Raw genomic sequence first — 27,367 nt, forward strand, 5'->3', positions numbered from 1 at the left:
CCCACAGCACGCTCAGAAAATCTCAAAAAAAAAAAAGAATCAGGTAGTCACTTAGTTATGAGCAGGACCGAAACTGGAGGAAGAACCAGGCCTTGCCATCACCAGAATGTGAGCCCGGGGACCCAGCCACTGATAAATGGGCACCTGGTGGCCTTGCATTGGCTCTAGGCCCTGGCTTGGGCTAGGGATGGCACGATGTCTGGAGAGAGCAGGCAATACGTACCTTTGTCATTATCAGTATCTTCGGTATCTACCGGGATTGCTAAAAATTCCTTTATAAACTTCCTCTTGGAAAGAGTCATCCTCTCGCTGCAGAAACTTGCAGCGTCTGTTGGAGATTTGAGTCCTGAGATCCAGACACCACAGTGACTGCCAACAAGCACCTGCTTAGAGGCAGCCAGTGTCGTGAGTGGAAAGTGAAGGAGCGGATGGGAGGAGCGCAGAGGAGGTGATCACTGTTCGTGGGCCCAAGGGCACCAGCAAATACAGCGGATGTGGAGAGAAAGGCGCCGAGTTCGCTTCTTGGGGGGCATTCATGTTGTCCACTGAGAGAGTGTCGTTGGTGGGCGGGCTGGGGTCTCAGCTGGCCGCTGCGGGCCGCATCCCCCAGGTTTCATTCTCCCCTGTCCTCCCCAGGCCTTCCTTCGGTGGCTGCCATCTCTGAGCCCGGAGCGCATCAATGTCGTGGTGACCGGCAAGGACCGCCTGACAGCTGGCTTGGTCAACATTGTCAGTTTTGACCTTCTGAGCAAGTTAGAAAAACAGCTAAAAACCCCTTTTAAAGTTGTCATCATCGTAAGTGACTTGGCAAAGTCTTTAAGTACTTCGTCTCTGGGGAAACTTTCTTCTTAAAAGCCCTGAGAACTTTCATGTCTGTGATCTCCCGGAGCCTCCCTCTGTTTCTAGGAGAATAGAAAATCACTGTCTTTATCTTGTGGGAAACCGACATTACACTCATCTCAAATAGCAGTTCTCCACCCCGGCTGCATATTAGAATCTCCCGGGGAGCTCTTTGAAAAGTGGCATTTATAGGCCTGAGCTGGGGGTTTGCAGCCCGTCTCTCCGGCGTGAGGTCATGACTGGAGGCCAGCGTGGACATCTGGGCCGCCGGCCTGGACAGCAATGGCATGTACCTTCATCCAGTGCCCTCTTGTCCAAGTGGCTCAGGCACACAGTTCAAATAGGAAGTTTTTTTCCCCAACCAATATAAAGACACTCCCTCTTCCCCCACCCCAAGAAAGTACAGCTGACCCTTGAACAACATGGGTTTGAACTGCATGGGCCCACTCATAGGCAAGGTTTTTTTTTTTTCAATAAATATGGCACGGTACAATAAATGTGTTTTCCTTATGATTTTCTTCATAATTTTTTCTCTAGCTTACTTTTTTGGAAGAATACAGTAAGTAATCCTATAACATACAAAATACGTGCTAATTGACTAAGTTATCAGTAAGGCTGCTGGGTGAGGAGTTAAATTTTGGGGGAATCAAAAGTATATGCAGACTTCTGACTGCACAAGGTTGGGGGGCTGCGCACCCCTAGCCCCTGCGCCAAGGGCCAGCTGTACTTTTCACTCTAGTTGAATTTTGTTTTGTTTTGTTTTGTTTTCCTTAAGTAGGCTTTACTCAAGTTCTGCTCCCAGGTATAACAGCATATCTTTCATTTAACTGGCTTCCCTTCTTTTCATTACTCAAGTCGTCTGTAAGGAAAGTCCAGAGAGACCTGGTGGCAGCCAGCTGGCGGAACTCAGGGTATTCATCTGGCTTACAAATAAAGATTAGGAAAAGGCATGCAGCCCCCCGACCCCTGGTACAGGTCACCACTAATAGACGTTCAGGGCCACAGAGCACAGTGGATGATTTTCAGTGGAGGTTTATCCTGGTTTTTCCTCTTGGAAAAATGGGAACCCAGTGCCTTTGGATGACACGAAAGGTTCTTTATTCAGACGTGTGAATTTTAAAAGCCCGTGGTATTTTTCCTTCTCTTAAAAACAGAATCCTCTGCTGACAGTGGCTTCCCAAATCCTGATGCTCAGAATGTGCAGTGCATATCTTAGCTAGAAAGGAGAGAAAGGAATGCGTTTTTGAAGAGGCCCAGAAAAGTCAACACGATTGCAGCAGAGCCTGGGGCTTTCTCAGCACGGGCCTGGCTGTAGGGGGAGGCTCGTTCATCCACGTGTCTGGCCAACTGTTGAGCACCAGCCCCACACCCTGTACAGTGCTGTGCACTGAGGGTGTGGAGGAAAGTTCACCCCGTGCTCCGAGATACCACAGTCCCCCAGGACAGACAACATGCGTAGATAATTAGAATACACGTTAGTGCTTTCACAGCTGTGTGAACCAAGTATTGGGAGCTCAGAGAAGGGAAGAAGACACAGTTGCTGGCCTCAGTGATCTAGTCTCATGACTCAGATGTGAGAACCGTACCATGTTCTTATTCTTAGCGTAAGGAAACGTAAATGTTTATATGTGTCCACAGCTGGAAGGATAATGAGTCTTTGGGGGAGTCATTTCTGGTTTGGCACAAATTCAGGTGTGCTTTGAAAAACTGTTAGTATACATGTGAAATGAAAACATGAAAAGAAGTATCCTGGGATGATGGTGATGGTTCTACTGCATGTAGGAAGAATAATGCCGTCGTTTCTTGAGTGCTCTCCTGTGTCAGGTACCTTAGGTGTAATTGCCCATCGTCCCAGTGGCCCCTAAGGCAGACATTATGTCCCATTTCACCACTGCTGGAACTGACGAGGAGAGCGGTGTCCCGTGATTTGCCCACAGGCGTGAAGCCAGCAGGATGGGGCGTCATTGATCAAAGCTGGACTGCATCTGGCTTTGGAATTCATGTGCTTCTGTTTCTGACTCAACACTTCAACGTGCCATATGATTTTTGGCAAGCTGCTCACCACCCATGTTGGTTTGTCTTCAGTTATTTAAGAGCCTTGTCTTCTGATTTCAGAGAAACGTTATAGGAAGGAATAAAGTGTCAGCTCTAAGATGTCTAAGAGAATTCACCTGTAAGCCATTCCTTGTGGTTAGTTATAATAATGGCACATTTTAGCCCATTGGTTGAAAGGATCCATTCCCTTCCGCATCCTCTGTTCTTCCTGCTGTTTCTCACTGTAAACCCTTTCCTTCCTGGCTGTCATGTGGGCTCATCGTCAGACAGGAGTAAGAGTGTTACACCCTGGGTTTCCAGGAGTAGATACTCTGACATTTGTGGGTTCATCTTGCACTGCCCTCCATTGTGCTTTTGAGGTCTGTTTTGGTTCATCATAGCTGAAATGGAACGGGAGGTTTCTTACAGATCACCTCTGGAGATAGAGCCGGGATCCCCTGGGATCTCCATCGTGGGGTGGCCGATACCACTGAGTGCTGAGTTAAGTGGCAGGACTGTTCGAAGGACTTTTTGTGTGTTCTAGCCCAGTAAGACTTAGAGCAACCTGACAAGTTAGGTAGTGGTGTTTTACCCATTCTATTTATGGAGAAACTAGCACTATAGAGCCGTGGGTGCTCAGGTATGTAGCAAGTAATTTGAATGTGTACCAAAATAGAAATTTCTGCCCCAGATACTAAGGTTGTATTAGTTACTCATTTGCCTTTAGAAAATACGATATGGGTACCTGACTGGCTCAGTTGGTAGAGCATGTGACTCTTGATTTTGAGTTTGCACCCCATGTTGGGTGTAGAGATTACTTAAAAGTAATATCTTTGGGGCATCGGGTGGCACAGTCTTGTTTTCGGCTCAGGTCTTCTTTTAGGGTCGTAAGATCGAGCCCTGCATCGGGCTCCATACTCAGCATGGAATCTGCTTGAGTTTCTCTCTCCCTCCCCTTCTGCCCTTCCCCCCTTGCATACTCTTTCTTTCCCAAATAAATCTTAAAAAAAGATAAATTTTTTTTTAAAAAATGAGCAGAAAATAGGACATATTCTAGTTTATTTATGCGTAGAATGCAGAGCTATAAATAAATCAAACTCCATGTTGTAAACCTGACAGTCGCTCTGGCGTCACGCTGCGCAGACGTGAGGCGCGTCTTGCTGACCAGCAAACCACCCCTCTGCAGTTCGTTCAGTGCCATCTGAGAGGGGAGCCGGGCAGAGAGTCCCTAATCCTGCTTAACAGTTAGAAAACTGTCCTGAAAAGATGACTCGCCCAGAATACAGTGGGGAAGCAGCACCAGAATCTGGGTCCTCACCAAGGCCCACAGCTGTCTCCTTGAACAAGAAACTGCTAAGGGAGGCGTCCTCAATGTGATGCCGTGCCAGGGTCAAGCTTCACATGGGCTCTGTCTCCATTCAGGATTTGGCCTTGTTCACCTGTGTGACTGTTTCTTTTCAGGATGAGTCTCACTTCCTCAAGAATATAAAGACTGCCCGCTGCCGCGCAGCCATGCCCCTCCTCAAGGTGAGTCCTGTGGAGAATAGGCTGGGAGCTTGAGCGCACTCGGCCTTGGGGTCCTGCTGTATCTTGCACAGGGTCCAGGCATTGACATCGGCCTTTGAAGGTAGGCCTCCAGTGCCAGGCTCATTTTTCTCTAACTTCTGCTAAGGAACTGATGCTTGAGGCAATCATTTCTGTCTCGCAAAGATAAAGGCCTATTGAATATTGAAGGTCACAGGCTGGATGGGGACTGCTCTGTAGGTCCTCCTCAGGCTCCTGGACAAGGCAGAGGGGAGCCGCCAGCAGCATGCCCTCTGAACAGCTCAGGAGAAACCGCCTGTCTTCTCAGTCACTGGTCGGGGCAGAGCTCTCATGGTGCTAAGAACCATCCAGGCTTGGGACCAGGCCATCAGGTATCCGCAAGAAGCATTGGGAAAGCTGAGGTGTGCCTTCTAAGCTGATGCCCTTTCCCGTGGCCACCCTAAGCCTGTTTTGCTAACGAGAGGGTCAGCCATCCACACCCCTTACTCTGATGGTCTCAACTGAGGCCTGACCGCTCTGGTTGAGCCCTGGCTTCAGAGCAGGCAGGATGTGGACATAGTGTAGCTTGGCCCACACTCCCAGCCCTCCTATCCCAGACGGTGGGAGGCCCCCAAATTTCCTTCCATTTTTCTATGGTGAGCTTTTTTTAATATTGGGGGAAACTAGTACTATTAGGAAGTAGCTTTTTCTCTTATAACCAGATAGAAATCTCCCACAGGGGAGAATCTACTTTGGTTTATGTAGACTGAGCAAACAAAAGTATATGTTTGTCTTGTGCTTTATTAAAGCAGCCTTTGTGTTGTGCCAGCACTTTCCAACTGCAGCGTTTGTTGCTTAAAAGGAAGCTTTAAATGTACTTAAACTAGGGAAAACAAATATGCTAAATGTTGGTGAAACTTATTAACACTTGAGAAATTTTTTTGTTTTAATTTTATTTATTTATGAAAGACACAGAGAGAGGCAGAGACACAGGCAGAGGGAGAAGCTGGCTCCATGCAGGGAGCCCGATGTGGGACTAGATCCCAGGACCCTGGGGTCACGCCGGGCCTAAGGCAGATGCTCAACCGCTGAGACACCCAGGCATCCTAACATTAGAAAATTAACTTAATTTTTCCAACTCCTCATAAAGCACAACTGCCTGCTCATTTCAAGTTTTGTTTTGTCTTAAGAATAATAAGTAACAGGATGTGTCTTCCAAAGCAGGATTATGCCCTGTGCTCCAAACTTAAAAATCCTGATCCTCTGCTCACATTACCTATAAATATTTATGGACACACTTAAATGTTTTTTCCCAGAGCAATGACCCTTCTTTTGGGAAGCTGCAATATGTTTTCTTTTGAAACATGTTAACAGATCTTTTGTACTGCGGTTCTCGTATTACAGCCATACTGTAATGTCCTAATACTAGGACAAATTCCTACACAGAGTTACTGGGTCAAAATTTCACTTTTCAATGGTTGCTTCTGAAGGCCAGTGTGGCCAGGCATAACCGTCTTTATTCCCGCTTGACCCGAATCCCACAGTCCTTTCCACGAGACTCTAACTTGAAGGTTGTCAATCTCTTGCTTTAGAGCAGTGAGGTATGTGTTAGGATTAAATCTGTGCTCCTGATTGCTTAGAAGAAGCTGTGCAATAGATAGGCTGTATCATTGCAGGTACAGTAGGAACACTTCTTTTTAAAGAAGATGGGAAAAAAAGTTTTCTTTATTTATTTGAGAGCGAAAAAGAGAGCATGAGCAGGGGGAGGGGCAGAGGGAGAGGGAGAAGCACGCAACCACCGATGCAGGGCTCCATCCCAGGACCTGATCCCCAGGACCCGGGGATTATGACCTGAGCAGAAGGCAGACACTTAACTGAGGCCACACAGGCTCCCCAGTAGGAAAGCTTCTGAGCAACCATCTTGTTCATGCAGTTGTTGCCCAGCAAGGCAAGCTGGACTACATACTTGTTTCCAAAATATATGCTTCTGGGCCAGACCTTTTAAAACAGTATTTAAATCTTTTTTTTTTTTTTTTTTTTTTAAAGATTTTATTTATTTAATCATGAGAGACAGAGAGAGAGAGAGAGGCAGAGACACAGGCAAAGGGAGAAGCAGGCTCCATGCAGGGAGCCCAATGCGGGACTCAATCCCAGGTCTCCAGGATCACTTCCTGGGCTGAAGGCTGCGCTAAACCACTGAGCCACCAGGGTTGCCCTAAAGCAGTATTTCTATCTTTAGTATGGGGATATTTCAAATTGACACATTTAAGAGAAATATTTAAGCTGTTAACTAGTATAGATTACTTTGCGTTTGCTATAGAACTTGGATGAGTTAACACTTAAAGATAGGACCCACAAACATAGCCTGCTGTTTGTGGAAGGGTCTTGAAGTCCCTCTTATCTGTAATGTTGACTTCACAGGATTCTGGACTGGTGGTAAGTTTGGAGGTGGGGCTGAGGCATTATGCACTTTCATTATGACCTTTCATCCCTCTGCTGTATTTTCATCTAGATGAGAGTCTCTCAGTCTCAGCACTACTGACACTTTGGGCTGGGTCATTCTTTGCTGTGCAGAGCCGTCCTGTGTGTGCCGTAGGAGGTTTTGTGGCATCCCTGGCCTCTACACACTAATTGCCAGTTGATCCCACCAGTGGTGACAACCGAAATTACCTCCATTCATTGCCAAACATGCCCTGGGAGGAGCAGATCACTCCTCCCCATCTCTGATCAGAACCACTGATCTAGATACTCCAAGAAGGTGAATCTTAAGTATTTTCAGAACAAGAGGAAAATTGAAAGAACTAAAATATGCCTTTGAAAAGCCACGTAAGGGCCTAATTTAGTACCACTTGATTGTTCCTCTAACCAGCACATCTCCTAGAACTGTAGTCTCATAATTAATATCTCGAGACACGTTCGGCAAACGTGCATGATAGGTAATTAGGTTATATCCTACAGTCTGTGAGATAGCCACGTCAGATCGTTTCCCAGAAATGTGGGGAACATGAGCAGTGACAGCAGGCACACGCGGGGCGAGTGTGGCTTAGGTTGTAGAAAACTGGTGTCGTTATTCCCTAGGAAGTGTGACATCTTTCTTCCCCCACAGCACTATTGGTTTGAGTGACTAAGCAAGGTAGTTATATTTTTGATGTACACATGTGTTAAAGGAGGCAAGACAGAAAGCTAAAAGAACAAGATTCGAATCACCTTAATTCCCTTCAACAGAGAAAAACCACCGTTAACACGTCCGTTGTGGGGCAAAGTCATAATTTTTAATGACTCTAGATCCTTCTGGCATATGGGCGCATCCCATAATTTAACCCTTACTGTTGGACATCGTTTTGCTCTTAGAGATAATTCTGCAAGTGACCATCATCATGTACTTGTACCTTGTGTACTTTGACCTGTTAGGACAAATTCCTACACAGAGTTACTGGGTCAAAATTTCACTTTTCAGTGGTTGCTTCTGAAGGCCAGTGTGGCCAGGCATAACCGTCTTTATTCCCGCTTGACCCGAATCCCACAGTCCTTTCCATGAAACTCTAACTTAAAGGTTGTCAATCTCTTGCTTTAGAGCAGTGAGGTATGTGTTTGAGTTTGTCTTTGATTTACAGTGCTTTTTATTGTCAGACCAGTGTTCAATTATTTCTTTCTTTTTTTTTTTTTTCAATTTTTTTCAATTTTTTTTTTCAATTATTTCCTTAGAGGGAAAAAGCCCTCAGAATCCCACCATCCCTCCCTAATAAATAGCAATTTCTCTTTTTCTGTGAGTAGAGTCCTTTTACTTTTTTTTTTTTTTTTTTTAAGATTTTTATGTATTTATTCATGAGAGACACAGAGAGAGAGGCAGAGACACGGGCAGAGGGAGAAGCAGGCTCCATGCAGGGAGTCTGATGTAGGACTCCATCCCAGGACCCCAGGTTCATGACCTGAGCCGAAGGCAGACGCTCAACCACTGAACCACCCAGGTGCCCCTCCTTTTACATTTCTGTGGATTGGTTAGATGAGGTGAGAGTAGTGGCCTAAAATATATGAGCTTTTTCTTTTTCCTTTCTCATTAAAGGAGTTTAAGTAGATGATATATTCAAAAGTGTGTATGGTGAAAAGTAACTCTCCCACCTCTGGGCCCCTGACTCCTTGATTTCTGTCCCCAAAGGTAGCCAGAGTTACCAGACTCTCAGGTTTACTTGTAAAATTTAGTCTGTGCTGAGGTAAGCATGGGCGCGTGTGTTTCTTTCCTCCCTCCCTAGAGTGTTGTACAACCACTGTTTTGCTCCTACCTTTTTTCTCATAATAGTATGTCTTAGAAATCATCCCACCTCATTTCAGATGACTCGGCCTCATTCTTACAAAGAGTATTGTATAAATCTATCATAATAGATTTGTTCCCTTTTGATGGATTTTTAGCCAGGCTTTGGCCATGACGTATGGTACTTCGGTCTTTGAAGGTGATTTGCCCCTGCAGTGTCTGTTCCTATGACAAAATTTCTCTCAGACATCACAAAGAAATTATTTTTTTACGTTGCTCCACTATGGGTTTCTTGGGTGCCATTCTCTTTCGTTAGCCGGAGGAGTTGACTCTGAAGTGTTCAGTTTAGTGTTGATGTACCTAGTTTTATTCATTTCTGTTTTTCTAAATTGGAGGCTCTCCGAGGTGGAGGGTGACCCATAAATCCTGTGCAGTTGGGCAGGATTAAAGGCTGCATGGGTGACCGTGTTGACAGGGAGCAGGCTAAATCATTCCAGAACAGATAAGACGCTCTTCTGCCTTCTTTTCAGAGCTGGCCTTTCTCTTCCTCCATAATGCTGCCTTTGCTTTTTAAACACCCACAAATGTCCATTTTCAACGGTGTCATCACTGCTTGTCTGGACAGTATTTGGGAGAATGGCCTCTGAATTAACTCCGTCCTGTAAATACCCAACCGAGAACCTGGGAGTTATTTTCCATCACCTAATCTGTGAGCTGTCTCTGCCCAGGCTCCATCCCAGGACAACAGCAGCAATGTGGGCAATAGGTTTGGGATGATAGGGCGATTTTCTCTTATTGATAAGACTTCTCATTTTCCCCATTTCATTGAAATGGTCTTGAGCCAAGGCAAGTGATGCTACAGACGTCATTCAAGAAGCTCATTGTTATTTTAATGAGTCTGCATTAAACCGTGCAGGAAATTAGGAGCCTGGGTAATTGAACTGTGGAAAATTATAGCTGGAGAAATTCATAGCTCTCCTGTCATAATGGAATTAGGTATTGGCAATCACTGAGAGGGCAAAAGTGCATCTTGAGAGTTGTATATATTGTATATTTACAAAGAATCATTTTTCTTCCCTGTGTTGTACCTTTATTTATTTATTTTTATGAGGCAGCTTATCCATTTGAAAACCTAATTTCCTCCCCTTGGTAATTTATTGCATGCCATTGCCTTATGCTCCCCTTGTTAACTCAAGGTTACAGTGGTTAACAAGGTGTTTCTAGACAACTGAGCTCCCTGGTAGGCTTCCTTCCCAGGGCCCAGGTGGATTTTTACCTCCAGGAATTTGGGGCCATTCCGTGGCCTAAAACAGTGGGGGTGTCTCCTTTATTCTCATCCTCTTTCCCACCTTAGTAAGACGTGGGATATTTCGGTCACATCTCCTCGGGTCAGCCTGGTGTCAGGCCTATGAGGAACCTGGAGTCCATCATTGGAATTCACCATTTATTTCTATCCTCCGCACTGCTGAGCAGGCTGCTGCAGACCTGGGCTGAATTTAGGGTAAATGGAAATAGGTCCTGCTTTTTAAAGTCCTTATTAACTGCAAAATGAGTGAAGTCAGGGAGCCCTGGGCTCAAAGCATTGTGCAGCTGAGTTAGTGACTGTCTTTTTTCCCTCCAAAGAAAATCGGGTAGAGGCTTGTGTGTGCTGGTGCCCCTGACTTTTTCTCGTGGCCATGAGAAGGGTTTGGTCCTCAGTGTCATTATCTGACCAGGGAGTTCAACTTGGATATCAGAGATCCCCTCTAGGAGAGGGTCAGAGCTGTTGCTCTCTCCCCCAGTCCCACTTCCTCTTCCAATGCTGAATTCTTTGAGTTAATTCTATCTTCCTAGGGACCCTGGTTAGCTGTATAGTTTCCAGCCTACAGTGAACATTTGCTGATTGCTTACCTTGTCGCAGGTACCATGCTACAGAAGGTAAAGATGAACACAGCTCTGGTCTCAAGACACTTGTAGTCTAGTAAGGGAGACGGAAAAGGTGGAATTCAGTATAATGTGCTAAGTCCTGATGTAGGGACATGTGACAAGGGCAGCCTAGGTGGTGGTGTCCAACTGTTTACATGAGTCACACCGTGAGGTTCTCAGAACATGCTCCTCTTCTCTGGCCACAGTACCTCTGCTTAGATTTCCCAGGTATGGGCCACACTGGGATCTGGAGTGAGACCAACCTGTAGTGTCTTTGGGAACTAGATCTCCCTGGGTTTCCAGAGGAGTAAACTGGAGAACTGCCAGCGGTCAGGGTGCCCAGGTAGTGACGGTGCTCTCAGGGGTACAACATTCCAGGGGGTGGGGCATCCAGCTCTGATCCCAGCAGGACATTTGGGATATTCCCTATGTGCTCGTCGTGTGCTCTCAGCACCTTTGGCTCTCTGTCTTCCAGGTTGCGAAGAGAGTGATCCTGCTGTCCGGCACACCAGCCATGTCCCGGCCCGCAGAGCTCTACACCCAGATCATCGGGGTCAGGCCAACTTTCTTCCCTCAGTTTCATGCTTTTGGACTTCGCTACTGTGATGCCAAGCGGGTATTTATTCTCTTCTCTCCTCCCCTCCTCCCCACCTGGCCCTCACCCTGATTTTGACCCTTAGATTTTTGTTGCTTCTCTTTGGCTATGGTATGATCAGAAGCACACTGCCCAGGGAGCCAGATCCAGATTTTCAGCCTGCTTTGCCGCTAGTTCTGACCTTCAAATGTCCTTGAGGATAAGGATAGTCCTTCCTAGTTTCTGTGCTTATGGTGATTCCAGGGTAGTGTTTCCCAGTGAGGGGACCATGGCTGATGCATATTTGCATAGAGCTCTGAGAAGGGCATGGAGGTAAGCTAGGGAGGTGAGCTAGGGGTGCAGCTGGGGAAAAGACAACAGAGGCCTCGAAACAGGTGGAGCGGAGTGTGATCTGGAGCTGGGTTCTCAACGGTCAGAATGTCCACTCGTGACAGTGAAATGTGCCTGCTCATTAGGCCTCTGACTTACAGGTTATCTGTGGACATACAGTGTCAATGGGGCAGGTGCCTCTGGGGCCACAGCCTGCACACCTTCAGTCTCCCAGAAACGGCAGAAGGAGCTTGTAAATGCAAGTGCCATTGCAGTCAAAACCTGGATTTCTAAAACTTCGATTTTTTTTTTAACTGAAAGATTTATTTAATGACATGGGGAAATACAAGAGTGTTGGGAAAAAAGCAGGATGCAAAATTTTCCCCATCATTCATTCATTCCTTCTCTCTTTCTCCCCCTCTCTCTTCCTCTGTCCTTTCCCCCTCCTGTCTTTCATATATGACTGGAAGATAACATACACCAAGATGGGTTACTTTTCTAAGTGAGAAACTTGACATTTTCCTGATGTTTAAGTTATATCATTCACCAGTCCTCCTGGTGGGCCACTGAATCCATCAGTGTTCATCAGTCTGATCGAGCCAGCTGAGCATGGGGCACTGTCCTCCTCCAGAGAGGAGGCTCCTGAGCTGAGCCTCCATGATGTCCTCTCTCTTCTTGTCTGTGGTCGTGGCACCCGCCAGTAGGACACCACTCCTCTGTTTGCTGGTGTGCCAGGGTCTTGGTTGGCCACGGGGGACAGAAAGCGGGAGGCCCGGTTGGCGACCTTGCTGACCAGGATGGTTGGGAGGCAGGTTGGGCTGGCTGACATCTTCTTCCCACTCACCCTAGTATCTTAGCTCTCTCTGACCTGGACTCTGGAAGAAAAACTGCAGGAAAGAAAGATTTACCAATTTTTCTTTCTCATCTCTATCTTTGAAATTGCTGGGGCAATGAATTTATCTTTCAGCAGCAGGCCTTCGTCTGGCAAGGTCAGACTTCTAAAACTCCTAAACTCTGCTCCCACGGGGGCCCACGTGGCCCTGAATTAGAACACCAAACCCTGGCCCCTCTCTCAAGTGTCAATCACTTCTCCTTTTCCCCAGCTGTTCTGCTGTAACTTCGTCAACCTTGATGCCACAACCAGAGCTACGCCTGACTGCCTTCTTGCGGGTGGCACGCACCTGCTACAGAGGCTCCAGCCCGACTCTGAGACCTCATTAGTTCAGACCTTAAGGAGTCCTGTTTCGTGATCAAATGGCAAATATACTGAGCTACTATTTGCATCGAAGATGCTGACACTTCGGAGAAATGGCTGTTGCTTACTCATTACGCATGCCATCTTGAGGAAAAAGCCTTGCTATGCAAGTTTGTGATGTAAATAAGATTGTCTGCCTTAGTTTTTAAATACTTTTTTCAAAAAACTTTTCAAGTACTTTAAAAATATCCACTTAACGTTTAAACAAAGTACTTATAATGTAAATTGTAGTGCTTTGGAAAGTTAATTGCAAACCATTTTTAGCTGCTTATTGAGGCAAGAAATTTCTGTTATTAAATGTATTTAAAGCCATACACTTCCTTAACAAAATCTGCAGTGCACTTTCCCCATGGACCAATCCAGATTAGAATCTGCATGGTTGTCATGATCCCTCAAAACTCTTCATGAGTGATTTGTGCCTCTGTCCTATTTGCAAATGACCTACTTTCTGAGAAGGATCTTCTCTTCTTGGACTATCTGGGCTCATGGTGTAATGTTTAGCCAGTGATGGTAGGGGCTGAAGACAGAATTCGTCAGCTTTACCCCCAGGCTGCCCCTTCTTGTGCCCCCAGTCTCATCCACCATCTCCCCAGTCCTCATGCCATCCTTATTAGATTCGTCCTTTCTCTCCTTCTCAGTGTGCCCCCCACCCACTAACACCCGGGAAGACAAACGTAGACCATGCCTTCCTATCCTTTCACCTCGTCCAGGGCCTGCTCCTCGGTAAATTTTTTTTTTTTTTTTTTTTTAATTTTCAATATAAGTTTGTTGGATTGTTAATTTTCCACATTTTAAATCTTTGGTATCACAGATTTTAACCTACAAGCTTAAAAGCTGGCACAGGAGCATGATATCCAAATTAATTATGGTATCTGCTTGTTCCCAGCATGATTTTCATTTAATGCAGCCCATAGGGTAGGGGCTGCTTTTCTTTTCTTTCTTTCTTTCTTTTTTTTTTTTAAAACTGACCAGCTTCTTGCATTGAGAGAAGCCACTGAAGAAAATGCCCCTTGCTGAGTTCATTTTCAACCCCATTGCATGAAGGCATTTGCCGAGAACTGCCAGTTGATTTCAGAGTATTTTTTTAAAGAAGAAGCCGTTTTTGATCATTTTACTTCTCTGCCTTTGACCATCTCTTCCTATTTCTGTATTTAGCAGAGGTTTATAGGACACCCGCCATGTCTTTACAATTAGAGACTAGGTCCACTGGCCCTTGAAAATGAACAAGCCTACCTTCTACCTAAGGTGGCTCATGATCCAGGGGAGGTTGAGGCAGGAAAGGAGACAAGCAGCTAGGAAACATAAGGCAGCAGACACCCTGGTTCCTGCATTTTCTGCGGGACTGTAGATGTCAGTTCTATTTCGAGTAAGTGTTAGTGAAGGGTACAGTTTTCATTTTGACATCTTCTCTAGTTGTGGGACCGGGAATAGATATTCTTGCTCATTGCCTCCCATGAACTACAAAGTGAAGAAACCATTTTTATGAAGGACCGCCTGGGTACCGTAAAACCTGCCTCTGGTCTCAGCCAGGCTGGCAAAAGCTTGTGCTTTGGGTTCCTCCCTTTAGTTCCACCAACTGCAGCAATGCTGCGTTCATCTCACTGCTCTCGGCTGTGCCGGGATAGCCTGTTTTAAATGAACAGCAGCCTCTTAAATCTCAATGCATCTCCTCAAGCAGAGATATTACTGAACACGGGACTTGTTACAATGTGCAGTGGACTCTAGGATAAGCCCCAGGGAAGATGTGATTTCATTGTTTAGAATACAGGAATAGTCTGACAAGCTGAGTGTCTTGTTTGTTTTTAAATGTAATGGACACCAGCCCTCTCAGCATCTTGCATTTGCTGCTCGGAAGTTTGGCATGTAGAATGCCGAGATAGTGGTTTTTAGTTGCTTTATTCCTGACTTTCTTTTTCTCTTTTCCTTCCTTGTTCCCATCTCTATCCTATGAGGTTTTATTCATCCTTTAGAGCCACTTGAAGTTCTCTGAGCAAAGCCATGGGAAGAGAAAGTTGTGAGCAGGTTGAGGTCCCACCCTGGTTAATGTGACCCTGGGAGAACCTAACGGGCACTGTGGCCTGGTTCTCTCTCCACAGCAGCCCTGGGGATGGGACTATTCGGGCTCCTCCAACCTGGGCGAGCTGAAGCTCCTGCTGGAGGAAGCGGTCATGCTGCGACGCCTCAAGTGTGATGTCCTCGCTCAGCTCCCACCCAAGCAGCGCAAGATGGTCATCATTGCCCCCGGCCGGATCAGCACCAGGGCCAGAGCTGCCCTGGACGCCGTGGCCAAGGAAATGACCACCATGGACAAAACTGTGAGTCTGGGGCTTGAGATGGGGATTGGGAATTTGAGCTGTTCCTTCTCGGGAGTGGGCCTGCAGGGGTTACCCAGGGTTCTCTGAGCTTGCCGGGCTATGACCTCTTCCCACGCTCCTGGGCAAGGATGCTGAGCCCATGCCATTTCTCAGCCTACCTTGTCTGCTTCCAAAATCTCTTAATAATTTGTGGTTTTATACACATGTAGATCAGATCACTGTTGACAGTTGGTCGTAAAAAAATAAACCCCATGGCAACTGCAGAATGGTGATGTATGTTCTGAATCCCTCAAAGAGAGTTGGAATTTATATTTATTTAGTATATTTTGAGAATGTCTAGTAACAGTCTAGTAACAGAAGCTAGTTCTAGGTGTATTTGATGCCTATGTTAACCCTCTTTTAGTCAAAATAACAAATTGACATACAACAAAAGTAGCGTTTTCAAATTCTCTTAACCCTTAATTCTTATTAACAGTTACTTACAGTTGGCAAGAAGTTGGCATCCCCATTTTACAGAAAGGGAAACTAAGGCCCGCAGAGAATGTGATTTACTCAGTCTTACAGCGGCTCCATGGCAGACCTGAGGCTGTAACCAAGCCTGTTACCCCTATATTTTAAGGTTTTTCCACTGTGTTGGTTTTATCTTTTCAAAAACACTTTCCTATCTGTCTTTAGTGTCACACTGTGCTAAGTGCTGTAAAATAATTTACACCAGCTCCACTTCTGTCCTTTTGGGATAAAACCCTGCAGTTTTCATTGCCAAGAAAATAACAGTCGTTGACATTTTTTGACATTATCATAAAGTATTATCTGGGCTTGTTATTACCCTGCATAAAGAAACTTAGATCAAGATGAGATCCCAGCCTTCTGGGAGAGCACAAAATAAATAAGAATGACAAGAGACAGATGCATGGAGTTTTTTTGTGTTATTTTACCACATTAAGAGTAAGACCAGTGGGGTAACTTTTAAGACACAAGAGTATAGTATGTTGTTGAGCTGTATTTAATTTCTGCTGTACATGTATGTAATAATCTGGGTAGTCTGGAGGAAATGAGCAGCCATAATCTTTTTGCTCTGGATTTTCCAACAAAGTTCTCTAACATCGAAGTGGATATACATACAGACCAATGGTCCTCCACCTGTATTTCAGCAGAACATGAGCAGAAGCAGATGCTCTGTTACTAAAATCACTGTCAGTTGGCTTTTTCCGATTTCTAGAGAAAAAATTCAGTGAATGGGAATTCTCCCCCCCTTTTTTTAAAGATTTATTTATTATTTATTTATTTACTTATTAGAGAAGGAGAGCATGCTGGGGGCAGGCACAGAGGGAGAAGTAGAATGAGAATTGGAAGCAGACTCACTGAGTGCAGAGCCCATCATGGAGCTTGATCTCACAAGACCTGAGCCAAAATCAAGAGTCAACTGCTCAACAGACTGAGCCACCCAGGCACCCTTGAGTGGAAATTCTCTTTCTCAGTTTTAAGCTTTTTCTTATAATTCTCTTAAATCTTTAATGTTTACTAACTGCTGCCCACGAGTGAATTCTGCCATCAAGAAAACCAATGAACAAGTATGGCAAATATATTAATGGGAAAATTCAGATGTAGGATGTTTTTAGGTGCAAAGATCTGAGTGTTTATGTTCTGCGTTTTAGTTCCTCGTGTGTGTGGTGGAAGTAAGCCTATCGGTATTTTGTGGAATTCTCCCGGAGAACCTCTTCACCTGTACCTGGTCCCCCTCCCAAACCAGACAGAGAACAGCCCATGTAGACAACAGAAAAAGTGGTCAGTGGGCATTTGAATCGAGGAGGGACAGCGCATTGAGTGGCCAAGGGGCAACTGTAAATTGTGCAATATGGCTAAGGAGAAAAAGAAGTATGGGAATTTTTAACTTAGTGCAGCAAGATTTAATAACATTTGAGAATTTTTTTGCCAGGTTATGTAGTCCCTCGCCTTACTTTAGGGGGCTCTTTCTAAAGATGATTTCAGATGCAGCTTGGAGTTTTGATTTCTGAGTTCACAGGCAATAATGTGAAATTTAGTAGGCTAAACTATGGAAATCAGGAATGTTGGGTATTTTTATAACTTGCAGTAGCTGTGTAAATCCCTTAAGTTCTTTGGGATGTTTTGATATCTTCTTACCTAAAAAGGGGAGTCATGACTTGCCTCATATGCCTGGTGCTGGAAATGTACCTAAGGGCTGTGTCAGTTGCTCTGAGTCCATCCTGTTGGGTGATTGGTCTCCCTACTTCTTCACCCCAGAGTCTTAACACTGTTGTGCAGATTATGCAAAACCTAGGCTGCAGTGTAATTCAAGAATCCAGCCGAGAAGGAACCTAGAGCTCTTCTCAGGTCCAGTGCTTGGGAGTTGCTTTGTTTCCTTGGCATCTTAGAAAAATAGGAGTTTGTCCCTAAAAGAGAGAAATTGAGTTGGTACAGATGACCTGCAGTAAGACGCTGAGGCCAGATACTAGATTCTTTCCCATAACAAGATAAATCCTTGATAAATTGGTTCCCTTTTCTGTTCTTTAACGTAAATTCATTTTTATGATGGAACATTCAAGAAGAAAATGAACTTAGGAGGTTGGCCCTTTAGACTGCCAGAAGCTTTCTTACTCCAAAGCCACTTATGTGGTACATCTGGCAACTGTGGATCTGATCCAAGGCAATACCCTCCCTTAATTCAGGAAGGGGAGCCAGTGTCAGCCGGGAGTGGGACCAGGTGGCCATTGACATCTCTTCCAAATCCTGAGTTGAAAAAGTTAAAATGGGGGATTGTGGTTTTATGGTCTTAGGCAAGTAAGGATGGCCTGTGAGTCTAAGAATGTCGCCCCTCCCACTTTTAAGTTACTTGTAACACGAAGTTTCCCTGCATGCTGTGCATTATGGTGGTTCCAGCAAAGCACTGCCAACCTGTCAAGAAGTGATTCTTTGCTCCCTCACGTCTTCCCCTGTGGGAGAAGCCATTTTTTAAAAAGCTTTAAATCACAGAAGCCAAGGCGAAGCAGCCCATTTATAAAATATAATGTACAAGGAAAGCTTTTTCTTATTTTCAGCTGAAATAATAGATATCTCTTCACAGGCTAAGAAAAGCTGACTCTAATCCTCTTTTGTCTATAGTAATTTTTTGATCAGCAAGACCAGGAGCAGAAAAATGGAACAAGTCCGTGCAGACTTCCTGGTGACAGTATCAGTTCACCCTTCTGCCGTTTGACAATACATTCCAATTCCAACATTAAAAAAAATAATAAATTCAAAACCCCAGTGGATCTAATTTAGTAAAAGTCCGGGAACAAAGAATGCAGGTTATTTAAAATTTCCTGGCCCATGACTGGCAAAAGAAGGAAGATCATTAATGGACTAGTATTGTGTCTACTCCGTTTTGGAGAGGTTTGGGCTTTTCTTAAGATCAAACTCTTGATCTCTCTTGCATTAAAAATACTGTAGAAAAGTTCTTAAAAGTAACATCGATTTAGTGTTTCTTATTACTATGCTGTAAAGAAGAACTACCCATCTTTTATATCATAAAATTTTGGCATATATCATTTGAGTCATTTTTCTGTAAAATGTACGTGTATTTTGCTTGAAAATATTTATGTATACATACATATATATATATATATGTAATTTACATATATAAGTAACATTTTTAAAAGCTGAATGGGTACCCTGTAAACATCTATCAGGTAGGGAAGAAAACAGTTTACAAAACCACATCATGAACATTTTTCTGTGCTGTTAAGTGTTGTTTTATTTTTTTTTTAAGATTTTATTTATTTATTCATGAGAGATACACAGAGAGAAAGACGCAGAGACACAGGCAGAGGAAGAAGCAGGCTCCATGCAGGGAGCCCGACGTGGGACTCGATCCCAGGCCTCCAGGATCACACCCCGGGCCGAAGGCAGCACTAAACGCTGAGCCACCCGGGCTGCCCTTAAGTGTTGTTGTTTTATTTATTTATTTTTAAATTATTTATTATTTATGATAGTCACACACACACAGAGAGAGAGAGAGAGAGGCAGAGACATAGAGGGAGAAGCAGGCTCCATGCACCGGGAGCCCGACGTGGGATTTGATCCCGGGTCTCCAGGATCGCGCCCTGGGCCAAAGGCAGGCGCCAAACCGCTGCGCCACCCAGGGATCCCTTAAGTGTTGTTTTAAAGCACTGTATGTGTTATTTTCCCAAGGCCGTATTACAATTTTGCATCATTTTGAGTTGGAGGTTTGGGTTATTTCAGCTCAGTCTTCTAAGTAACGACACTGAGAAAGCAGTTTACGTAGGGCTTTGGTAGATGTGAAGGAGTGAGTCGTTGGGACATGGGGATGGATAGGCGCCCTTGGCAGGCTTTGGGGCGCATGGGTGGTCATCCCTGCAGGTGCCCAGTGGACCAACCCCCAAAACCAAGTGTGATAAAAATGTTTGCTCCCCACACCTCATCAGCTCCTGGTGGCCAGTCTCAAACAGGCAAGGTTTCTCAGAGTGCTCCCTGCCACATGTCCATGTTCTGTCCTCCCCTCTCTGCTTAGCAGGTGTGGAGTGAGTGAGTGGGAATGGAAGGAAGGACCTGACAGGAGCAGTGGGGGTCTCCAAAGGGTACGGGAGTCAGCGTGAAGCCAGGACAACTAGGGTGCCGTCTGCTTGAGGCAGGCCCACAGCAGGTGAGGTGGTCAGCGCCTGGAAGTCCGGCTCTGTCCCTTTGGCGTATCCTGCCAGGGTCTACATTATGTTAGAGGGCCTGGCCTGCCGCAAGGGACCCTTTGAGGGGATGTGAATGGACCTCAGGACGCCTGTGAGCTCTTTGTCCAGAAGCGAAAGGTGTGTGTCCAGAGCTTCATCAGAGTCTACACTGGGTCTATAGCTGAGAAGGTTGAAGACACACCATCTTGGAGTCGCATCTCCAACAAGAGTTCTCAGGAAGTTGGTTCAGTTGGACCTGTGTCACAAGGCAGAAGGGACGGTGGCCACCACTGCCACAATAGTGACATGGCTCCACTCCCCTGTCAGTGCCCAACCCCCCCATCCCCAGGTTATCGTCCTTCTTTCTCATCAAGCCCTAGAGGAAAGATACTGATAAGGGGCAGGAAGCTGTTTTGACCAGGCAGCTTGTCCCACCGTCTGTGGTGTCGATTGTTTGAGGTACAGCCTGTCTGTGGCCGCTTTCCTGAGTTACTAACAAGTCAGGGCCATGGATGTTATTATTGTGGGGTCACTTCTTTGTTACCTGAAGAAGCTATTGTGTCGGTCACTGGCCTCACGGGGCCTGCGCACAAAAAATCTAGGAGCATCTGTAATCCATTCTGGCCAGTGGAAGGAGAGGGCCACCCCAGAGTGATGGTAAGAGTGTCATCTCTGGGGACCCAGAGTGATGGTAAATGTTATCTCATAATATGATGAAACTCTATTGTGCCTCTCCTGTGCTAAAATTCTCGATTAATATTTATTTAGATGCCAACTATAAAGAAAACATGGTTTCTTCTCCTGGGAGGTCGGTGACCTTATGTGGGAGTGAGGCCAAAAAACACGTGAATGGCCGTTTTGAGATGATACTAGAATAGACTAGTTGGGGTCAGTTGGAATTGATTCAGTAAGTCTTGGACCAGAGTAAGCTTGGTCATCTGGGTATGGACACAATGTGGCAGAGGAAAAGGGGAAGGCAAAAAGGAACAAGTTGTGAGCAGACTGTAGGACGTGGTTCACACAGCTTCCCAAGGGGGGGCGGTGCATTTCAGCTGATCATGTGAGCCTGTGTGGATGGGGGAACCCTGCCTGACACGTTTCCCGGGGGCTCTCATGTTCCTGGTCTCACTGGCTGTTCACAGCAGTTCCTGGGAGGTGATAGGGTACCTACCATCCCACGTGTCCGATGACAAACTATGGAATCCCTACAGTTCCCACAGCTTGGCCAAACTGAGTGGATGAGTCAGGGTCTCCCAGCTCTGAAAACGGGTGTTAGGATTTGTCAAGCTCAGAGCGGTGGTAATTATGTCAGCTTATCCCAGGGTTCACAGAGTGGGAGACTTTAAACCCCAGACTTCTCTTTCCACAGAAACAGCAGCAGAAAGAAGCTCTCCTTCTCTTCTTCAACAGAACAGCTGAAGCTAAAATCCCATCTGTCATGTAAGTGGCCACCAAGTGTCGACTTCTCTCTCCCACTCTGTCTCTCTCTCATCTTTAAAAAGAAGCACCTATTACCTTAATCCACCAGAATAGTTTCAGTGCTCCTCAAGAAATGATCAGAGACTAGAATTACAGCTGCCTTCAGTACAGAGTTCAGGGCAGCGTAGCCTCATCACCCATGGGGCATAAGCAGGCCGGTCACTGGAGCTCTGCTAGCCTGAGTGTGCGGTCCTCGAGAGATCCTGTCTTAACCAAGTAAGCTGGCACTGCTGCCACTTATGAGGAGGGTACTTTTCCCCTTAGTAGGAAACCTTTGGTCACTTGCCTGTAGACACAAGGTCGGGGTTTCACAGAAGACCAGGAAGGCTGCCCTATGGGGATTCTCTGGTATTTTCCAAAGACGTGAAGTCTCAGCCATTATTCACCTACATAAAAAGGCAACTGTCAAAGTTTGTTCAAAAGATATGGGCAAGTGGCCATTGTCACACTTAGTTTTCCTTCCGTCTTATAAACTAAGGCTGAAGTCAATTCCTATTCTTAAATGTATTCAGTGGCTTGAAAAATTGTCTGCCTTTCTTAAAGAAAGGAAAAACCCACTCATGTTCAAATATTCACTGTGGTAGAAACTTGAGGCAATTCTCATGACGTGCATTTGCCTGATTTTTTATTGTTTAACATTCATGTGAGACTCTGGCAGGATAATGGTCCAAGTGATTTAATTACAATGAAAATGAATTTAGCGTGGGTTGAGCGGTGCCAGCTTGGCTGTGAGGACCAAGATCTGTGGATAAATTGAGATATACACAGCCTACCCCACCCTCTCACTCAGCCTCCAGACCCCCCAGTCTCTCCGGCCTCTCCCTCTGTACCCCGAAATGAGGTAAGAGAGTGAATTCCCCACATTCTTCCAATCTAAGATTTCCCCTACTCACCCCAGGAAGACTGCTGAATGTTGGCCAGCTCTCCTCACCCTCGGGGCACTGCCCTTTTCATTTATGAGACTGTTAGGAGACTAATGAACTCCAGATGTGGTTTTACAACCTGGAAACTTACCTCTCAGAAACTCCTCAGAATTGCCCCCACAAGCCCATTTCTCACAAGCTGCTGAGTAACAGATGGCAAGGGTGTGATCCTTTTCCCTCACTCTTCTCCGCTCATAACCTACAAAATTCAGGGTCTATGGAGTGCTGGGCCCAGAACCATCCATTTGCTTAGAAATGTTAAATGTGGCCATTCCACCACCTCATAAACAGACTTTGGTACTGCCTCGTTTTAGATAGGGGAGCTTGAGCAACAGAAGTTTATTTCTTATGCTTCTAGAGGCTCAGAAGTCCCAAGATCAAGGCACCAGCAGATGTAGCGTCTGGTGAGGGCCCACTTCCTGGCTTGCAGACGCCGTCTTCTCCGTGTCCTCCCGTGACAGAAGGGGCGAGGGTGCTCTTTGTGGGGGTCGGGGGGGGGGGGTCCTCTGATAAGGATGTTGATTTCGTTCATGAGGACTCTGCCTGTGTGACCTTATCACTTCCCAAAGTCTCATCTCATGATAACCTCACCTCGGGGGTTATTATTTCAACCATATTTGGCGGGGGAGGGGCGCCTGCATACTTTTTCAAGATTCCGTGATAAATTTATAGTGCTTTCTAATTTCCAACCAGTTTTGACATCTGCTAACTCATTTCACACTTACAGCCTCTTTGTAAGATCAGTCAAGTAAGTCAAATTGGCCTCATTTTTAAAATGCAGTAATGGGGTAAATCTCATGTGTATCTCTGGGTCTCAGAGTCACACAACTAGTAAGTGGAAATTAGATTATAAATCTTGAAACCCAAATTTCCTCTGCTAATTGTTTTTCTTCCCTTTTTTGCTGCTGTTTGTTTGTTTTAATTTTAATGGGCATCTTTTGATATAAAAGCCAGTGGTATTGTGGTAGACAGATTATTTCCAGCCTGGTAATGTAGGGACTTGGAAAGGATAGAAATAAAAAAAAACACATCTGAGATGTAGAGGGAAGAGAGGAATTAGGAAAACCAGGACCCACAGTTGTTAATGAGCTGTCCAACTTGATTTTATGGCCTCGTGACTTTCTGATGCTGTAGCAATAAACTTTCTTGCTTATATCATGGCAAATTTTATGTCTCTCAAACTAATTAAAGTAGATTCTATTAGTACCAGCTATTCACAAATTGAACTCAAATCCATTCCCTGGTTGGCCATAGTGGTGCTTGAAAATAATTCTGAGATGCTTAGAGGCCAGGTCACCACCTGCCTGACAGGACACCTTTGAGATTTGTCCTTCTCCAAGGAGGGCAGTGTCTCTCTGGTGCCCAGACACCCCCATGGGTGAGGGTGGCCTCAGGCAGAGTAAGTCCTTTTTGTCAAATGCAGTGAATATATATATATCCTGGACCTACTGTTTGTGTCTAGGGAGACTCACCTTCCCGTTGCACTTGTGGGAACAGTGACCTGTCCTGGGCTTGTGAACCCTCTGCAGGGCATAAATCTCCGGGAAGCCACAGAGGCTGCTGCTTGGGTGATACCCTCTACCTCCAACAGCTCCCGGGGTAGCTGCCAGCCTTCTGGGCCACGGCTAACGGTGGGGGTGGGAAGTCAAGAAAAAACAGTGATGGAGGAGAAAAGTAAATCAAGGGGAGAATAAAGAGCAAGCAAATAAGGTTCTTCACTCTATCTTCCCTTGCCTCAGAAAAAAAAATTCCCTTACTACTGACATAACCGTGGGTCCTTGCTGTCTACTGTGTGAGGGACCTGGGGAGCGTTCCCCGACTGTCTCTTCAGTACTATTACTTAATGTTTCAGTAATACACTTCCAGAAATTTGATTACTGTCAGGAATCTCCTAATCCCCTGCCTAGGCATTTTCAGATCTTAGACGGCCTTTCGGTTTGTATTGAAAACACATTACAGCAGAAATGAAAACTGTTAATTATCTTCTGTGATCCCCGAGAGTAAGAAAGTCTCAGTAACATATCAGAGACACATAAAACGTAACGATACTTTGATTTATTTGCTTATGGGAGATGACTTAAAAAATGGAAGAACTCTTCTTGGAGGCGGCACCAGGTGGCTTCCCCGCAGCCCTAATTTTGCTCCTTCTATTCAGGTGACCTAGCCTGAGGGGTAGGCCAGACGTCAGCTTTCAGAGAAAGGGAGGGAAATTAGGGGGGGAGGCTGCCTCAAAGGAGTCTTCTAAAGATGCAATGAAGTCCTTTCAACTGGATAAGCAGATGTTTAATTTATTGTGCTGTTGTCAAATGCAGTGAATATATCCTGGACCTCCTGGAAAGTGGAAGAGAGAAGTTTCTGGTGTTCGCACACCATAAGGTAGTCCTGAGTGCAGTTACAAGAGAGCTTGAGAAAAAGGTAAGCTCCCTTCGAAATTCAACATAGAATGCTTCTGTAGTTTGTGTGGCGGCTGCTGAGTTGTTCTGAGCAGGTTGAGGACAGATCTGAACCAAAGAAGTGAGACGATGTTTCCAGACTTTCCGAAGAAGCTGTCTTGCTTGTAAAAAGCACAGTGGAGTCCAAATACTTCCCAGCAGTGTCCTTTAACTTCTTCCCTGGTCCCTATAGATAACCCCGGAGCCTCGCTTTAACAACATCTCCCAGTGGATCTTTCCTGACTCTAAGTAAATAATTACAAGATGGTCAAGAGAGGAAGTAGCAGAAATTCTCTTGTGTGGAAACAAGTATTTATATGGATATCTCCTCTCTTCCTTTGTTTTTCCTTATTACCGTCAAAGTGGCTTTAATAATCATACCTGGCAGTGTGTAGACTTCAGTACGGAGTTTTATGGCCATTATTACTATTATTATTATTATTATTATTATTATTATTATTATTATTATTAGAAAAATACCTAGAAAGATTTCCAAGGATGTTCATTAAAACTAAACACATCAAATAAGAAACAAAACTTGTGAAGTTGTAACACGTCACGTGGAAATGCTGCCCAATCATCACTAGCTTGTAGAATTAGAAAAGTGAAACACATATTTTCATCTCCCTTTTCATTTTTGGTTAAAGTTGGACCATAAATTGCTTTTTGACTTTCTTCATCTTTTATTACATTTTATGTAATGATTCTCTCTTTTTTTTTTTTTTAAGAGAGAGAGAGAGTGCGTGTGAGCAGTGGGGGAGGGGCAGAGGGAGAGAGAGAAATAGAATCTGAGCACGGAGCCTGAGACAGGACTCGATCCCATTACTCTGAGGTCATGGCTCAAGCCAAAATCAAGAACTGGTCACTCCACCAACTGAGCCACCCAGGCACCCCTGTCACATTTCAAACATAGAGATGAGGACAGAGAAACATACAGCAGGCACCTTATTTTAATTTTTATATAAAATAAATTAAATATTTTGCTGTATTTATTTCAAAGTGTATATTTTAAGTAATACCATAGTTAGACCCCTCAGCAGCCCTTGAATTCATTCTCTGTCCTCCTCCCCGGATGTAACCACTATCCCCAGTCCTTCCCTCCACGTTGTCAACTTTACTTCAATATATGGTCTTCTCTTAGATGTATATTTTAACCTACAGAAATGGCAGCATATGGGAGTATCCTGAAATTTACCTTGTGCTCAATGTTATTTTTGAGATTTTTCCATGTAGTATTACGGCTATTAGCTCATTCACCATAACTGCAGAATAGTATCTCATTGGGTCACTGTGGCACATCCATTCTCCTGGTGATGGATATGGGATTTTATTTACAGTTTTGCTATTATATGAGTACAGATATGCATATGCATGTGTGGACCTGTCCAGGCATGATCTTGCATAACCATTGGATAGTCCCATCTTCAACTCTACTAGGTATTGCCATATTTCTCCCCACGCTGGCAGTTCACATTTATAATCCCACCAGCAGCATTTGGGAATTTCTGCTCTTCTGCATGCTCATTAACACTTAGTATTATCAGACTTTAAACTTTTGCCAATATAGTGAAATGAAATCTCTGCTCTTATTTTAATTTGCATTTCCCTGACTGCCACTAACAGTTGTATCCTTTAATATATTTATGGGTGATTTCTGGCTCTCTTCTGTAAATGTTTTGCCTGTTTCTCTGTTACATGGTTTGTTTTTTTCTTACCACTTTGGAAATACTCTTTTTAAATTCTGGATATTAGCTAACTTTTTTTCATTTTGTTGAAGTTTTAGTGAACATAATGTTTAATTTTTACTTGTTACAACTGAAACACATTTCCAGCTTATTAGTTTTTCCTATGTGGTTTTTAATTTTTATGAATGATTTAAGAAATCTGTCCCTCTTCAAGGTCATAAAGATTTTCTCCTATAATTTTTTGTCCTGAAAATTTTAGAGGTGGTTCATTAATCCGCCTGGGTTTGAATTTTGTATATGATGTCATGCAGGATGCCAGCCAATGGAATTAAAAGCTATAATTATTGAAAAGGAAAAATCAGAGCTGTCACTATATTCAAGAGAATATAAAAAGAGTTATTAATACTAAAGAGAGCTATCCATTCTATTCCACCCATCTGACTACCAGTTTTTGGACCTGCATGGCTGAGTTTTATAATAGATTGTAATATCTGGAGGTACAATATCAACTTTGTTCTTTTTTCAAGTTGCCTTAGATATCTCTCCTGATTATTTTTTTAAACTCCTGTAGCATAATAATACGAAGTTCCCTTAAAATACCCAATTGGGAGTTTTATTTGAACTGAGCTAAACCTACAAATTCATTTGGGAAGGATCACAATCACCAAGAAGAGCGTAGAAACCAATGAAGAACTGGAGAGACTTAAGCCATGCTCCAGTGCAAAAACTGTAAAAATTGTGATCCTTCCTTGCTCTCTGTCTCTCATGAATAAATAAATAAAATCTTTTAAAAAATAAATAAATAAATAAAAATTCAAAAAATAAATAAATAAAAGATTATTATACACATCGAGAAGAGAGCACCTGGCAAAAATTGATTGGTAATAGTCCCCATATTTGTATTTCCTTTGTAATGCTTGTCTTTATCATTAGGGGAAAAAAATAGATAATTGCCCCTTAAAAGAAAATAAAACTCAATCAGATATGTAAGGAAGATGTAGCCCAGCAGTCAGCTCCTTGGCATTCATCTCAGAGGCATGAAAACTTGTGTTTACGTGGAAACTTGTATACAAATGTTCACGGCAGGTTGATTTGTTGTAGCCCCAAGTGGAGCCGACCCACGTGTCCTTCCAGAGGTGAAAG

The 27,367-nt window shown here is 44.4% G+C and overlaps 1 protein-coding gene across 5 annotated transcripts in view; it reads left to right on the plus strand.

Annotated features, from left to right (window-relative positions):
* Positions 1-27,367, plus strand: part of SMARCAL1 (SWI/SNF related, matrix associated, actin dependent regulator of chromatin, subfamily a like 1) — a 60,472-nt gene that overhangs the window by 20,759 nt on the left and 12,346 nt on the right. For all 5 annotated transcript variants that reach the window (XR_005385376.1, XM_038585687.1, XM_038585686.1 and 2 more), the window contains 6 exons: positions 637-795; positions 4,336-4,401; positions 11,028-11,168; positions 14,808-15,026; positions 21,075-21,145; positions 24,420-24,522. Coding sequence is in view for 4 of the 5 variants with exons in the window: in XM_038585687.1 (XP_038441615.1) it covers positions 637-795; positions 4,336-4,401; positions 11,028-11,168; positions 14,808-15,026; positions 21,075-21,145; positions 24,420-24,522 (759 nt within the window). In the remaining variant the exon portion in view is untranslated. The remainder of the gene's footprint in view (positions 1-636; positions 796-4,335; positions 4,402-11,027; positions 11,169-14,807; positions 15,027-21,074; positions 21,146-24,419; positions 24,523-27,367) is intronic.

Source organism: Canis lupus, chromosome 37 (assembly GCF_011100685.1).
Source record: "Canis lupus familiaris isolate Mischka breed German Shepherd chromosome 37, alternate assembly UU_Cfam_GSD_1.0, whole genome shotgun sequence".
In the NCBI taxonomy this organism is placed as follows: Eukaryota; Metazoa; Chordata; class Mammalia; order Carnivora; family Canidae; genus Canis; species Canis lupus.